This window comes from Rhinoraja longicauda, chromosome 13 (genome assembly GCF_053455715.1).
Source record: "Rhinoraja longicauda isolate Sanriku21f chromosome 13, sRhiLon1.1, whole genome shotgun sequence".
NCBI classification, from domain to species: Eukaryota; Metazoa; Chordata; class Chondrichthyes; order Rajiformes; family Arhynchobatidae; genus Rhinoraja; species Rhinoraja longicauda.
The window spans coordinates 31113893-31129065 of record NC_135965.1 but is presented as its reverse complement, the minus strand read 5'-3'; the positions used below and the strand labels follow the sequence as shown (position 1 = coordinate 31129065).

The window sequence follows — 15173 nt, the reverse complement described above, 5'->3', positions numbered from 1 at the left end:
AAATCTATAAACAGAACTGCCAGGGCAGACCCATTGTTTCTGCAAGCTCCTACACACTGAAATTATTTCCACATACCTCGACTCCAACCTATCCCCCCTGGTCCAGTCCCTTCTGACGTAGGTCCAAGACACATCACATGGCCTTCGAGTCTTTGATGACTTCCATTTTCCAGGTCCCTGTGCCCTCATCTTTACTATGGGCATCCAGGCACTCTATATCTCCAACCTCCACCAGGTAGGCCTTGAAGCCCTCGACTGCAGGACCAGCCAATTTCCCTTTACAAACACTCTCCTCTGCCTAACAGAGCTGGTCCTCACCCTCAACAATTTATTCTTCGACTCCTCCCACTTCCTCCAAATCAAAGGTGTAGCCATGGGCAATCAGAAGGGGCCCCAGCTATTCCTGCCTCTTTGTAGGGTACATCGAATAATCCCTGTCCCAGGCATACACTGACCCTATCCCCGAACTCTATCTCTGCTACATTGACAACCGCATCAAGGCTACCTCCTGCATCCTGGACTTCATTAACCACTACCAATTACCATCTCCGATACCTCCCTCCCCTTTCTTGATCTCACTGTTCCATCACAGGAGGTCGACTATCGACTAACGTCTGTTACAAACTCACTAACTTTCAAAGCTATCTAGACCACACTTCATCCAACGCAGCCTTCTGCAAAGACTCTATCCCCTATTCCCAATTCCTCCGTCTTCGCCGTAATTGTGCCCAAGATGAGGTGTTTCATACCAGGATATCTGAGATGTCCTCATTCTTTAGGGAACAGATGTTCCCCTCTCCTATCATAGATGAGGCCCTCACTCATGTCTCCTCGGTATCCCATAGCTCGTGGAGTATCAGGAGAGTTATAAAGGAGAGGCAGGATAGGCTGGGTTTTATTTGCCTCAAGCATAGGAGGTTGAGCAGTGACCTTATATAAGTTTATAACATCACGAGGGACGTTAGAAAGGTGAATGCAAGTTGTCTTTTTCCCAGGATATGGAGTGCAAAACTGGAAGCGATAGGTTTAAGATATTAGAAAAGATTTAAAAGGGACTGAGGGGTAACCTTTTCATGCAGAGGATGGTGGATATATGGATTTAGCTGCCAGAGGAAAACGTGGTGGGTACAATTGCAATGTTGAAAAGACATTTGGCCAAGTTCATGGATAAAATCAGGTTTACAGGGATTTAGATTTAGATTTAGATTTAAAGATACAGCGCGGAAACAGGCCCTTCAGCCCACCGAGTCCGCGCTGCCCAGCGATCCCCGCACACTAACACTATCCTACATACACTAGGTACAATTTTTACATATTACCCAGTCAATTAACCTACATACCTGTACGTCTTTGGAGTGTGGGAGGAAACCGAAGATCTCGGAGAAAACCCACGCAGGTCACGGGGAGAATGTACAAACTCCGTACAGATGGCGCCCGTAGTCAGGATTGAACCTGAGTCTCCGGCGCTGCATTCGCTGTAAGGCAGCAACTCTACCGCTGCGCCACCGTGCAGCACGGATATGGGCCAAATGCTGGTAAATGTGATTAGTTCAGATAAACATCTTGATCGGCATGGATGAATTGAGCTGAAAGGCCTGTTTCTGACCTGTATAACTCTATGACTTCCAATCCTGATGAAGATGATTTTAAGATCAGATTCTTCCTTGAGTAGAGGTTCTACCATTCAATTTTCTCCCTTATGTAGCTGGATCTATTCCTATATTGACCTTGTTTTTTGCCACTAAAGAGAGTTGTTATGAATCCATATGGATTTTATTTATGCAGACCATCCTGACACATGGAACATTGTTAATTACAACCCTACCTGATGTTCTCCCTCACCTCTTTTTCCAAATGTATCAGTGACTGTATTGGTGTCATATCTTACTCATAACTTCAAATGAAAATGTAACCAACACCTACCCACTTCTAATATAGTCTTTGTTTCACCTTTCCATTTTCTCACGTTCCCTCTGTTGTGATTTCTAAACCTTTGCTTCAATAGTGTCTTACTTTTGCTGAATTGTGAATTCTCCTCCATTGAGGTTGACTTGGCTTTTAGCCATACATGGACCAATTCCTTTTGTGTATACTTCTATATAAATAGGTTAATAAATTATTCCTGAATCACCCCAATAAAATAAATGATTCCTGAATCACCCCAATAATAAAATAAATGATTGCTGAATCACTCCAACAATAGCTTCTCATTCAGTGCCACATTCTCTCCTCACGTTATGCTATTTCCTTGTGCAAAAGTAAGATGTGGAACTCCTGCCCTTTTATTTCAGGGCTACAAATTCTCCTTAAAGAGCAAGAAGTAAACAAAGGAAAGAGTACAAAAAGTAGGATTGATTAGAAAGTGGACTGAAGTAAAAAACATGAGCATGAGCATGTGTGAGCTGTGCAAAAAGAATTTCACTGTGCGGTTCATACGTGACAATAAAGAACTATTGATTCTATACAAGCACTTCATATTTGAATACACAGAAGGAAGAGACATCCACACATTGCACTTAAGGATGAAAAAATTATAATATTAGATTTGATCAAATGGTAAAGTGTTTAACAGCTTTAAATCAAACTCCATTTCATGTTCTGGATAAAATGCAATTTAAGAAAAGCAAGGGGAAATAAGTGGAAGATCTGATTATCATGTTCTAGTCTTACAGGAAAGACAAAGGTCAGACTAAAGCTGCCACTGAGAGTCTTTTCTACATTACTATAAGTGGCCTGCAATTGCTAGGACTATCTCTTTCTCCCTTTTTAAAGTCAACAGTACCATGTTATCTTCTGTGCTTCCATCATTAAACTTGTAGCTAGTCCTTTTGGAATAAAAGTCAATATACCAATTATCCTTTTAGTTAGATCAGATTAGTTGATTGTCATATACACCAGGGTGCAATGGAATTCTTTCTTTACATGAACATCACAGAGTAAACAGTATACATACAGTAATAATAAAAACAAGAATAAAAATGACCAGTGTAAACCAGCAGAATGATACAAGAATGTAGGATTATCGTGTAATCTGAGTAGTGCAATAAATAAATATTAAAATACAATAACGGAATAGTCGAATGAGCTAAAGTTAAGCGTAAGGTAGGTGACAATACCTCTGAGACGTGGAAGTGAAAGAGGTGTGTAGGAAGGAACTGCAGATGCTGGTTTACATTGAAAATAGACACAAAATGCTGGAGTAACTCAGCGGGGCAGGTCCAATCTCTGGATGGAAGGAATGGGTGACATTTTGAGTTCAGACCCTTCGTCAGATCTGAAGAAGGGTCTCAACCCGAAACGTCACCCATTCCTTCTACCCTGTCCCGCTGAGTTACTCCAGCAGTTTGTATCTATCTTCGAAGTGAAAGAGGTGATTGGTGCAGGGCTCTGATAGCAGTGGGGAAGAGGCTGGTCTTAAGTCTGGACATAAAGATAGACACAAAGTGCTGGAGTAACAGCGGGACAGGCAGCATCTCTGGGTAGAAGGAATGGGTGACGTTTCGGGTCAAGACCCTTCAGATCTGAGGAAGGGTCTCAACTCAAAATGTCACCCATTCATTCTATCCAGAGATTGGACCTGTCCCACTGAGTCAGCAGGTCAGGCAGCAACTCTGGAGAAAAAGGATTAATAACCTTTTGGGTTGGGACCCTTCTTCAGACCCGAAACATCACCCATCCTTTTTCTCCAGAGATGCTGGCTGACCCACAGAATTACTCCAGCATCTGCAGTTCTTTGTATCTAATTAAGTCCGGACATCCAGGCTTTCATGTTTCATACAGAAATGAAAAGGGAATGGCCAGGCTGGTAGGCACCCTCAGCAATACTCCAGCCTTCTTGAAGCAGGCTTGGGTGATGTTTCCAGGCTGAAGTGATGTTTCGGGTTGAGACTCTTCAAAAAAGGGTCTCGACCCAAAACATCACCCATTCCTTCTCTCCCGAGATGCTGCCTAACCCGTTGAGTTACTCCAGCATTTTGTATCTACCTTAAGGGCTAAGTTATTGTCCTGACACCATAACACAAGGTTTTCAAATTCCGTCCTGTATATATCATTGTTGTTGTAGATTCAACTGACAACAGTGTTTCTATCCTCTTGGGAACTGCAGCTATTACTGTGTGTTTATTCATTGCAATATCATAAATCATTGCAGCAAAATTTGTCCATATACCAAATTTCAAGTAACTGTTCGCTGTTTTAACCGCAGAAAGTAAGCTACTCAAGAATAACTGCTTACTTGTTTTATTAACACCTCTGAGGAGTGATCTTTTTCCATCCTCATTCATTAAAAGTTGGAAATTGATTTTTTTTAAAAATGAATGCACTGTGCGGGGTATTTAACTGATGCTTCAGCCGTTTTCTTGTAGAAGCAGCTTCGCGTGCTTTTTCTACCCACTTCCCTTTATGACTGATCAACAAATCAGAGCAATTCTAAAATATGTTTCAGCTGCACGTCATTGAGTAATAATGAAACCCATGAAATCAATTATCGGATGTTTGAAAAATGATTGAAGTGTTTTTTTCATTATGAATTCAAAAATGTAAGACAACTGTTGGAATGAGTGCAGGTATTAGTTTGTACAAGAAACATATGCAGAATAGTGACATGTCAAGGACCCAGGCAAGACTGGTCCAGTAGTGCTGCACCTGAATTGTTTGTGCAAACCTCCTTTAATAATTACATTGTTCGGTGAGTGAGTGGTGTGTTACTTTGTACATAGCATTCATTGAGTAATTTCTCGAGTCCTTGACATCAGCTGAATTTACGTGATGCTCACTGACTTAAGCCCTCAGCTCTTAAAGTGGAAATGCTTTCTTTAACTAAGGTCACTGCTAGAATAAAAGAACATAAGAAACAGTAGCCAGGTGCAGAATCAGCTCCTCGGGTTCAAGCTCTGCCGTTCAATAAACCCAAAGTTGGCCTCAACTTCACTTCTCTGTGCTCTTCCCATGTCCCTTGATTTCCTTGCAGATTAATGTCTGCCAGTTTCCACCTTGGGACAAATGGCAGATATGAACCACCACCTCTGAAATGATCTCGGGGTTTATGAGGTTTATGCCACTTCAACACCTTCAAATAGAGTGATCCAGATATCACCAAATGGGTGGAGAACTGCCTGCAACACGTGGCAGGTCTGTTGCAAGTGCATTTGAAAATGATTCTCCAAGTGCACTCTTTCTGCAATGTGTGGTGAGAGGATCGATGCTTGCTAAGAACCATTAGGGAATAGTCCTAACTTTCCTCCTTCAAAACCTTTCCTTGCCTAAGGATCATATCTTTCTAAACCTGGTCACATTAGAGGCTCTGTGGAATTATAGTTAAAGGCTGAAATAGTTCAAAAATCAATCCTTACTTTTGTGTCTGAAGGATGTTAATCTGAAACATCCAGAAACAGCCTTTAGCCTCATTCAACACAACGCCCCTCCAATATAATCTACAAACGGTTAGGGATCTCTAAACATCACAAGTTGGACGAGGGTGGGGAGTTGATTTCCTGCATTGATTAATTGAAAGATTCAGCAAGGAAACAGGCCCTTCAGCCCACTGAGTCCATGCCAATCATTGATCACCCACTCAAACTAGTTCTATGTTATCCCACTTTCGCATCCACTCCTTCCACACTGGGGGTAATTTACAGAAGCCAATTAACCTGCACCCAAAGAAAATCCGTGCAGTCACAGAGAGAACTTGCAAACTCTACACAGATGGCATCTCAGGTCAGGATCAAACCCGGGTCTCTGGTGCTATGAGGCAACAGCTCCATTAGCTGTGCCACTCTCGCTGTATGCTGCCCTCTTCAAACATCTTAGTATCTAAAGAAGGTAGAGGGCCGTCCGGGGGAGTCCAATAGGACTAATAATTCAGATAATAATCTGCCTTCCTATTCACCGAAGTGGATAATGTTACATTTATCCACATTATACTGCATCTGCCATGCTTCTGCCCACACGCTCAACGTATCCAAGTCACCCTGCAGCCTCATAGCATCCTCCTCGCAGCTCACACTGCCACTCAGCTTTGTGTCATCCACAAACTGAGAGATGTTACATTTAATTCCCTTATCTAAATCGTTAATATATATTGTAAACAACTGGGGTCCCAGCACCAAGCCTTGCTGCACCCCACTGGGGTCACTGCCATTCAGAAAAGGACACATTAATTCCTACTCTTTGCTTCCTGTCTGTCAATCAGATCTCTATCCATGTCAATACCCATCCCCCAATACCCTGTCATCTAATTTTGCACTCTAATCTCTTGTGTGGGATCTTGTCAAAGGCTTTTTGAAAGTCCAGATACACCACATCCACTGGCTCTCCCTTATCCGTTCTACTTGTCACATCCTCAAAGAATTCCAATAGATTAGACAGGCATGATTTCCCCTTGATAAATCCATGCTGACTTTGACCAATCCCATCACTGCTTTCCAAATGCACTGCTATAACATCTTTAATAATCAACTCCAGCATCTTCCCCACTACCGATGTAAGGCTAACTGGTCTATAATTCACCGTTTCTCTCCCTCCTTTCTTAAAAAGTGCAGTTACATTGGCTACCCTCCAGTCCACAGGAACTGATCCAGAGTCGAGAGAACATTGAAAAATGATCACCAATGCATCCATGATTTCTAGGGCCACCTCCTTGACTACTCTGGGATGCAGACCCTCAGGCCCTGGGGATTTATCTGCCTTCAGTCCCAACAGTCCCTTACCTAACACCATTTTCTGCCTAATGTGGATTCCCTTCAGTTCCTCCCACTTATTTCCAGGAGATTTTTTGTGTCTTCCTTAGTGAAGACAGAACCAAAGTACTCTCGTTTAACTATTCTGCCATTTCCTTGTTTCCCAATATACATTCAACCTGTCTCTGACTGTAAGGGACCTACATTCATCTTCACTAATCTTTTCCTTTTTACATAGCGAAAGAAACTTTTGCAGTCAGTTTTTATATTGCAAGCTTTCTTACATGCTCTTTTTTCTTAATTAACCCCTTTGTCCTCCTCTGTTGAGTTCTAAATTTCCCCCAGTCCTCTGGTTTGCTGCTTCCTCACCAATATATATGCCTCTTCCTTGTCTTTAACACTATCCTTGACTTCCCTCGTCAGCCACAGTTGAGCCGCCTTCCTAGTTTTATTTTTTCACCAGGCAGGGATGAACAATCTATGTGGTCTTTAAATTTTCGCCATTGCATCTCCACTGTCAACCCTTTAAGTATAATTTGCCAGTCAATCCCAGCCAATTCCCATCTTCATTAATCTCCTCTTTAACCAGCAATACCACCCCACCTCTTCCTTTCTGTCTATCCTTCTTGACTATAGAATACCCCTTCATGTTTAGCTCCCAGCCCTGGTCACCCTGGAGCCATGTCTCCGTAATTCCAACTATCTCATATCCCTTAACTACTAACTGCACATTCAATTCATCCACCTTATTACGAATGCTCCTCTCATTAAGGCACAAAGCTTTCAGGTTAGTTTTTCTTATCTCCCTTCTACCTTTTGCTTCTGTCCTCCTTTTATGGCCCTCTGTCTGCTTGCATTTGGTCCCGTCCCCCTGCCCTGCTAGTTTAAATGTGACATATTGACACACTGAGTTACTCTAGCATTTCCTGTCTTTTTTAATTAATAAATCTCAGCCAATGTTGCTTACTTTAAGGGAGGTGGGTTCTCTGCAAATACAATATTTCATTGATAATTCTACAATAACTGCTAAAATACTAGCACATAAACAGAACATCCTGGAAATACCAGCAGGCCGAGTGGCATCGTGAGGAGAACTATAGAAATAATATTTTATGATGACTATATAAGTGATTTATTATTGCCTGATCTGCTGAGTTACTCCAACACTTTGTATCCTTTTGTGTATTAACCAGCACCTGCAATTCTTTGCTCCTACATTTTATCGTTTGGTATTGTAAAGCATTAAAAAAGATTGTTGAGGCTTCGATGCACCAGTCGTATAAATTTTTATTGGGTTTTGTTTTACGCCACCACCAGTACTTAATATTATCTAATTGCTCACAAAGTGTCATAACACCATGAAAAAGTCAGGTAGAAATATGACACGATATTAAATCATACCCGGAATCAAGCAGCGTTTAATACCTATTTTGGGCTTCCTGGCTATGATGAAGGTCATCTTTCTGGTTGAATGACGCAGACCATTTTATCCTTTCTCAGGATTGATCCTAAATCTATAATTTCCTTTTTAACAAAATAATATTTTGCACTTTCAAAGGTTCACATGATATCAAGGCAATCCTCTAGCATTCTTGTAGGTTTAAGGTGAAGGGAGAAAGGTTTAAGAGGAATCTGAGGGGTAAGTTTTTCATCCAATGGATGGTGGGGTATGGAATGTGCTGCCAGAGGAGGTAATTGAGGCAGGGACTATTGGATAGGACAGGTTTGACAGAATATGGCATGAGGGACTAATGTAGAGGGTCATGGTGGTCGGTGAAGGCAATTTTGCCTGAAGGACCTGTTTTCACGCTGCATAACTCTATAACTCTGTAACATTTGGTGTTGGTAATGGGGTTCGCCAGGGGTGGCTACTCTCACCAGCCCTCTTTAATGTGTACATGAATGATTTATCTGAACAGCTTAGAGGCTGTAAAACAGGATGTATGATTGGTAACACCCTGGTAAACCATCTTATGTATGCCGATGATCCGGCGGTTTTTTCTCCTAGCAGTGCTGGGTTTCAGCAGATGTTGAATATATGCTCTGAGTATGGTGTCCAATTTGACGTGAAATACAATGCTAAAAAGAGCGTTGTCATGATTTGTAAAGTAAAAGGGGACAAAGATCTAGTCTTCCCATCATTTTACCTGTCAGGGCAGGTTCTATCTGTCTGCTGTAAAGCTAAGTATCTGGGACATGTCATCACAGATCAAATGTCTGATGATGAGGACATATAGACAGCGCCGCATGTTGTATGCACAAGCTAACATGTTGGTTAGGAAATTCCACTGGTGCTCAGGAAATGTCAAGATAAACCTGTTTAGAGCGTACTGTACTCTTTACACTGCTCCTTTGTGGATAAAGTTTAATAAGTCAAGCATCCATAAACTTAAGGTTGCCTATAATGACTGCATGCGCATACTGCTTAGAAAGCCAAGGTGGTGCAGTGCAAGTGAACTGTTTTGTAGTGCAGGAGTCAATACGTTTCATGCCCTGTTGAGGAATCTCATGTATAAATTTATATGCCGATTGAATGGTTCTCAGAATTCCATCATTGTGCTGCTGGTAAATCCTGGTTTCAGTGCCGTGAGATACCTGTCACCTATGTGGAAACATTGGTATTGTTGCCTTTTTTAATTTAATTTAATTTTATAAGTATATACTGTGTGCTGTATGTGTATTCTAATGGACCATGAGTCTGCTTAATAAAATACAATTTAATAATAAATAATATGGCTCTATGACTCTAAGCACTTCTTAAGGTTACCTTCTACTGTGGCTGTTGCTAGTAGAACATCATCCTGATGGCACAAAACATGTGGTCAAATGGTATATGGTTATGTGGTCTGAAGAAGGGTCCCGTTCCGAAATGTCACCCATGCTATTTCTCCAGAGATGCTGCCTGACCCACTGAGTTACTCCAGCACTTTGTGTTTATCTTCTGCACATGTGCTGAAATAGGATTAATATAACTAAGTATAATATTCAAGATGATCATAGTGGGCTGAAATGCCTGTTTCAGTACCGGATAACTCTTTGAATCTAATGGTAGATCACCTCTAGTGTATTATCTATTATAAGACAGAAAATAGCTGAAAACTACAGTTGAGGATGCTGCTTGATCTGCTGAGTATTTCCAGTATTTTCTGTTTTATTTCGGATGTGTAGCAGCGGCAGGCTTTTATTTTACAACACTCATCCATTGTTACTTAGTATAATTTTGGTGATGATTTTAGCTAATGCACCGGCTCAGCATCAAGTTCTGCTCCTTGTGGGTGTTAATTGCTGAGTGCAGGTTGAACATCGATTTTCGGGAACGCTCAGTTCCAGTGCCTTTCTGGATTATCCATTTGTCTGGAGCAACAGAGGTCACGTGATAATGAAATGACAATACACCCCTGGCCCGCTAATGACTCCCCTCCCGTCTCTAAAGCACTATGGAGTGCCAGTAACTCAAAATAAATAAATATAAAATGTAAACTAATTGTGAATGGAATGAGCTGCCGACCCATCCTCGCTCCCACCGTCTCCCCAGCCATTTAGGCTTCCAACACTACCGTCTGACTGGCAAAGTGCACCAGCGAGCCCTTCTTCATGCACCAGATGTTCCGGTGACAAGACTGGCGTTGTGGCTCACGTTCTAGCCCCTGGGGACAGAGCTTTCACAACTTCTAAACCTCTCTGCTGTACTTATATTTAGATATAAAGTGGACCCGTTGGGCCCAAACCTCTCCTGCATTGGTGCAGCACCCTGTCCTCCCCCCCTTCCCCTCTCTCCTCTACCCCCCCCCTCCCCTCTCTCCTCAACCCCCCCCCCTCTCCCTTCTCCCCCCCTCCCTCCTCCCCTCCCCCTCCCCTCCTTTTAAACTTTTTAAATGTGAATAACTTAAAAAATATAACACCGATTTCAATAAAACTACTTGCATTATCACTAAAGTGACAATGGTGAGTAAGGTGGGCCTCCATTTAAAATGCTATTGTGTACCGTTTTGGCTGAAGTTCAGTCACAAACAAGATAACAAACGAGAGTTGATGATGGCAAATAAATTATAAAGTTTTGTGTCCTAAATTCTCCAACCTCTTTAAGTTGAATGAGTATACCATGAGTGACAAATCGATTAGGATCATGTGAGCATGCCTGGCTTTGTAATGTGTTTTGGGTTGGGGTGTGGTATTAGTTGATAATTTCCTGTTTTGTCAGTGTAGACAAGCAGGTGTTTCTAAAGCTAGGGTGTGATATTACACATTTATTGTGGGTTTGCGCTGCAGAATTTTGCAGAAATATGTTTTTATGAAAGTGCTTGCTCTTTCGGGTGATGGGTAACAACTGGAATATTGCAGGAGCCTGTTTCCCTTTCATTCTCAATGTTCACAAAGTGGATTAAAACAATTAAGGATCTAAATCAAAAGTAACCCCTTCCTCAACTTCCCTCTGATCCTCCATTAGATTCATCAGTAGAGCCAGAAGTGGGAAGAGCAGCCTTATCTTGTGAACAGATTAAGAATGGCAGAGAGGATTTAAATATTGCCTAGGAATTGATTCTTGATTGAAGGTGTTAAGATGCAATATAGTGATAGCTTTATATCATATCATATCATATCATATCTATACAGCCGGAAACAGGCCTTTTCGGCCCTCCAAGTCCGTGCTGCCCAGCGATCCCCGTACATTAACACTATCCTACACCCACTAGGGACATTTTTTTACATTTACCCAGCCAATTAACCTACATACCTGTACGTCTTTGGAGTGTGGGAGGAAACCGAAGATCTCGGAGAAAACCCACGCAGGTCACGGGGAGAACGTACAAACTCCTTACAGTGCAGCACCCGTAGTCAGGATCGAACCTGAGTCTCCGGCGCTGCATTCGCTGTAAAGCAGCAACTCTACCTCTGCGCTACCGTGCTGCCCTTGCTGAAATTCTGTTCCATTGGGTTTAATGGGGCCAAATTTCAAAACACTACAGAAATAGAGTCGGGGGCATTTAGAAGCAATGACTGAGGATATGAATGAATGAATTAATGAATTAATGAATTAATGAATTAATTAATACGTTTATTGGCCAAGTATGCATATACAAGGAATGTGCCTTGGTGCTCCGCTCACAAATGACAACACAAACATACAGTTAACAATTAAGAATAAAGCATAACCACATCAAAACAATAAGGATACAACTTTACGGTCTAAACACGTGGGTGAAAATAAATCAGGACAAAAAAGACTACAGACTTTGGTTATTGAGCAGAACTATCACTCGTGGAAAAAAGCTGTTCTTATGTCTGGCTGCGGCTGCTTTGACAGTCCAGAGTCGTCTTCCAGAGGGAAGTGCTTTTTCACCTGTGGTTTTGACACCTTCACTTCCATGCAGAGACAGTGTTAGAAATGTGCATCTAATGCAGGCTGCCTTTTAGATCACTTTTTTAGAGCTTAGATCGCACCCTGTGCACACCCATTACTGTTGTAACATGCTGACAATTCTACAGCAATTAGGCCCATAAAGGTGCAGTTGATTCAATTATACCTTTCTGGTATCAGTCTGAAGAAGGGTCCCGACCCAAAATGTCACCTATCCATGTTCTCCAGGGATGCTGCCTGACCTGCTGAGTTACTCCAGCACTTTGTGTATTTTTTTAATATCTTTCATTTGTTTCCTTTGAACCTGATTGTGACATCTCTTAGGCACTCAGCCTGTTTGGTCATTGATGGGCTGAATGACTTGGATTTCTTCAACCTGTGGAGTCTAGACACAAAATGCTGGAGTAACTCAGCGGGTCAGGCAACAACTCTGGAGAAAAGGAATAGGTGACGTTTCAGGTCAAGATCCTACATCAGACCGAGAGTCAGGGCAGAGGGAAACTAGAATACCTCTTCATACCACTAGTTTCAAACCTTTTCATACTTCTAGTTTCCCTCTACCCTGACTCTCAGTCTGAAGAAGGGTCTCGACCTATTCCATTTCTCTAGAGATGCTGGCCGACCTGCTGAGTTACTCCCGCATTTTGTGTCTATCTTCAGTGTAAACCAGCATCTGCAATTCCTTTAAACATATTTGAGATACTGAGTCAGCTCCACTCAGACAAATTTACAGGTTGGTGGAGAATTAGCAGTTACCAGGATGAGTCATAGAGTCATAAAGTCATATAGCGTGGAAACAGGCCCTTCGGTCAAACTTGCTCACACCGACCAACATGCCCCATCTACACTTGTCCCACCTGCCTTCGTTTGACCCATATCGCTGCAAACCTATCTTACACATGTATCTGTTTAAATGTTTCTTAAACATTATAATAGTACCTGCCACAACTACCTCCTCTAGCAGCTCGTTCTATACACCCACCACCCTTTGTGTAAAAAAGTTATCCCTGAGGTCCCTGTTAAATGCTTCTACTCTGGGGCTGTAGAGAGCATCCTGTCCGGCAACATTACAGTCTGGTTTGGGAACAGCTCTGCCCAGGACAGGATGGCCCTGCAGAGAGTAGAACGCACCATGGGAACTACACTCGTCCCCCTGCAGGACCTATACATCAGGAGGTGCAGATCCAGAGCAAGCAAGATCATGAGGGACCCCTGCCACCCCAGTAACGGACTGTTCCAGATGCTACGATCAGGCAAACGTCTCCGCTGTCACGCTGTGAAAACGGAGAGGATGAGACGGAGCTTCTTCCCACAGGCCATCAGGACTGTCAACTTTTATAACCCCAGAGACTAAATTTTTGTCGACACTTTTTGTGCTATGTTTAGTAACTTATTAACTTTATTTATATGCTGTAACTGTAATTCTTTTTGTGCACAACCCGCAGGCATTGCCACTTTCATTTCACTGCACATCGAGTATGTGTATGTGACAAATAAATTTGACTTGACTTGACCCTCATCTTAAACCTATGTCCTCTGATTCCCGATTCCCCTACTCTGGGCAAGAGATTCTGTGTGTCTACCCAATGTATTCCTCATGATTTTGTACAACTCTATAAGATCACTCCTCAACCTCCTGCACTCCAAGGAATAGAGTCCCTGGGGGAGCCAGCGCTGCCCTTGCAGCTGCGGCTTGCCTGCAGTCCGTTGTCTTTTGTGTTTTTTGTTGTTTTTGTCTTAATTGTAGTTTAGATATGATGTAGTGTTTGCGGTTGTGTGTTATGTGGGGGTGTGGGGGGGGGGGGGGGTGGGAACTGTAACATTGTCTCTCCCGAATGGAGACGCGACCTTTGTTTCTGGGTCGTGTCTCCGTTCCCGCTGCGGCCTACCACCGGCCATGCACCTGGAGCTGGCGGGCTCCGGCTGGGACCACCTGGGCTCTGGTTCGCAGAGCCCGCGGCCCGGACTCACCACCTGCAGCGCTGGCTGCCTTCGGAGGCTGCGGGAGCGGCTGCGACTCGTCTCCGGAGGCTCCGGCGCGGGCCGCCTGGACGTCGGAAGCCCACAGGCCCCTGGGTGAGGGCCGACATCGGGAGCTCCGGCAGCGGCAGCGTCTTCGCCCGCCCCGGATCGTGGGGCTTGGGTCGGCCCGCTGAGGACCTTTCACCGTCCGGCGCGGCCTAAAATAGGCCGCGGGATTTTCTCCGCCCAGTGGGGGCTTCAATGTCGGGAGCCACGACTGCCCCGACGTGGCAACTTCAACAGCCTGACCGCGGGAGAAGACGGCAGGGAAGAGAAAAAGACATTCTGGCCTTCCATCACAGTGAGGAGGTGACTGGAGGAGACTCACTGTGATGGATGTTTCTTTTGTTTGGTGTTAGTTTATGATTGTATGTGTTATTGCATTTTTATTGATTATTCTTATTGGTCTTATCGTTGAATGCGGGTAATTTTTCATTTCACTGCACATTTATGTGTATGTGACAAATAAATGACTATTGACTATTGCTCTACCTCTCATTATAGCTCAGGCCCTTGAATCTTGGCAACATCCTCGTAAATCTTCTCTGCGCACTTTGCACCCTTTCCAGCTTGACAACATCATTCCTGTAACACGGTGCACAAAACTGGACACAACACTCCAAACGTGGCCTCGCCGATGCTTTATGTAACTGCAACATGACCTCCCAACTTGGAGATAGTCTATGAAGGTAGAGTTTTGCATGGATTATGTTAAAATGTTTTCCGTTATAACTGCCTTTGTAGGGGGACTGGGATCAATTGGCAGAGACTAGTGAAACCAGGTGCAGTGATTTTCTTGAATCCTTTACCGTAGCCTGGTCTTCCATTTCTTCCATTCATTTCCCCATGTGTCTGCCCAGCAATCCCAGCACGTTTTCCATGGAAGATAGTTGGGATAGGTTTTTTTGGTGAACTTGTCCACAGAGGTACTATGCCAGCAAGGTTTGGGTGTTGCTGGGGGCATCTTGTGTGAGAGTGGAAGGTTGGAGGGCTGGGGATATGTTACTCCAATTACTTATTTTCTATTCAAATCTACGTCCAACATGTGGAAATCTTTTTTAATTGAAAGCGGGAGTTTAAGGCCCACATATTCCTGTGAGGATGAAGAGTAAGGA

At 43.2% G+C, this 15173-nt stretch overlaps 1 protein-coding gene across 1 annotated transcript in view; it reads left to right on the top strand.

Annotated features, from left to right (window-relative positions):
* LOC144599074 (NACHT, LRR and PYD domains-containing protein 3-like) overlaps positions 1-14708 on the top strand; it is a 47621-nt gene extending 32913 nt beyond the window's left edge. Inside the window, exon 9 of the mRNA XM_078409796.1 lies at positions 14563-14708. Within this exon, the coding sequence (XP_078265922.1) occupies positions 14563-14708 (146 nt within the window). The remainder of the gene's footprint in view (positions 1-14562) is intronic.
* The last annotated feature ends 465 nt before the right edge of the window (positions 14709-15173 follow it).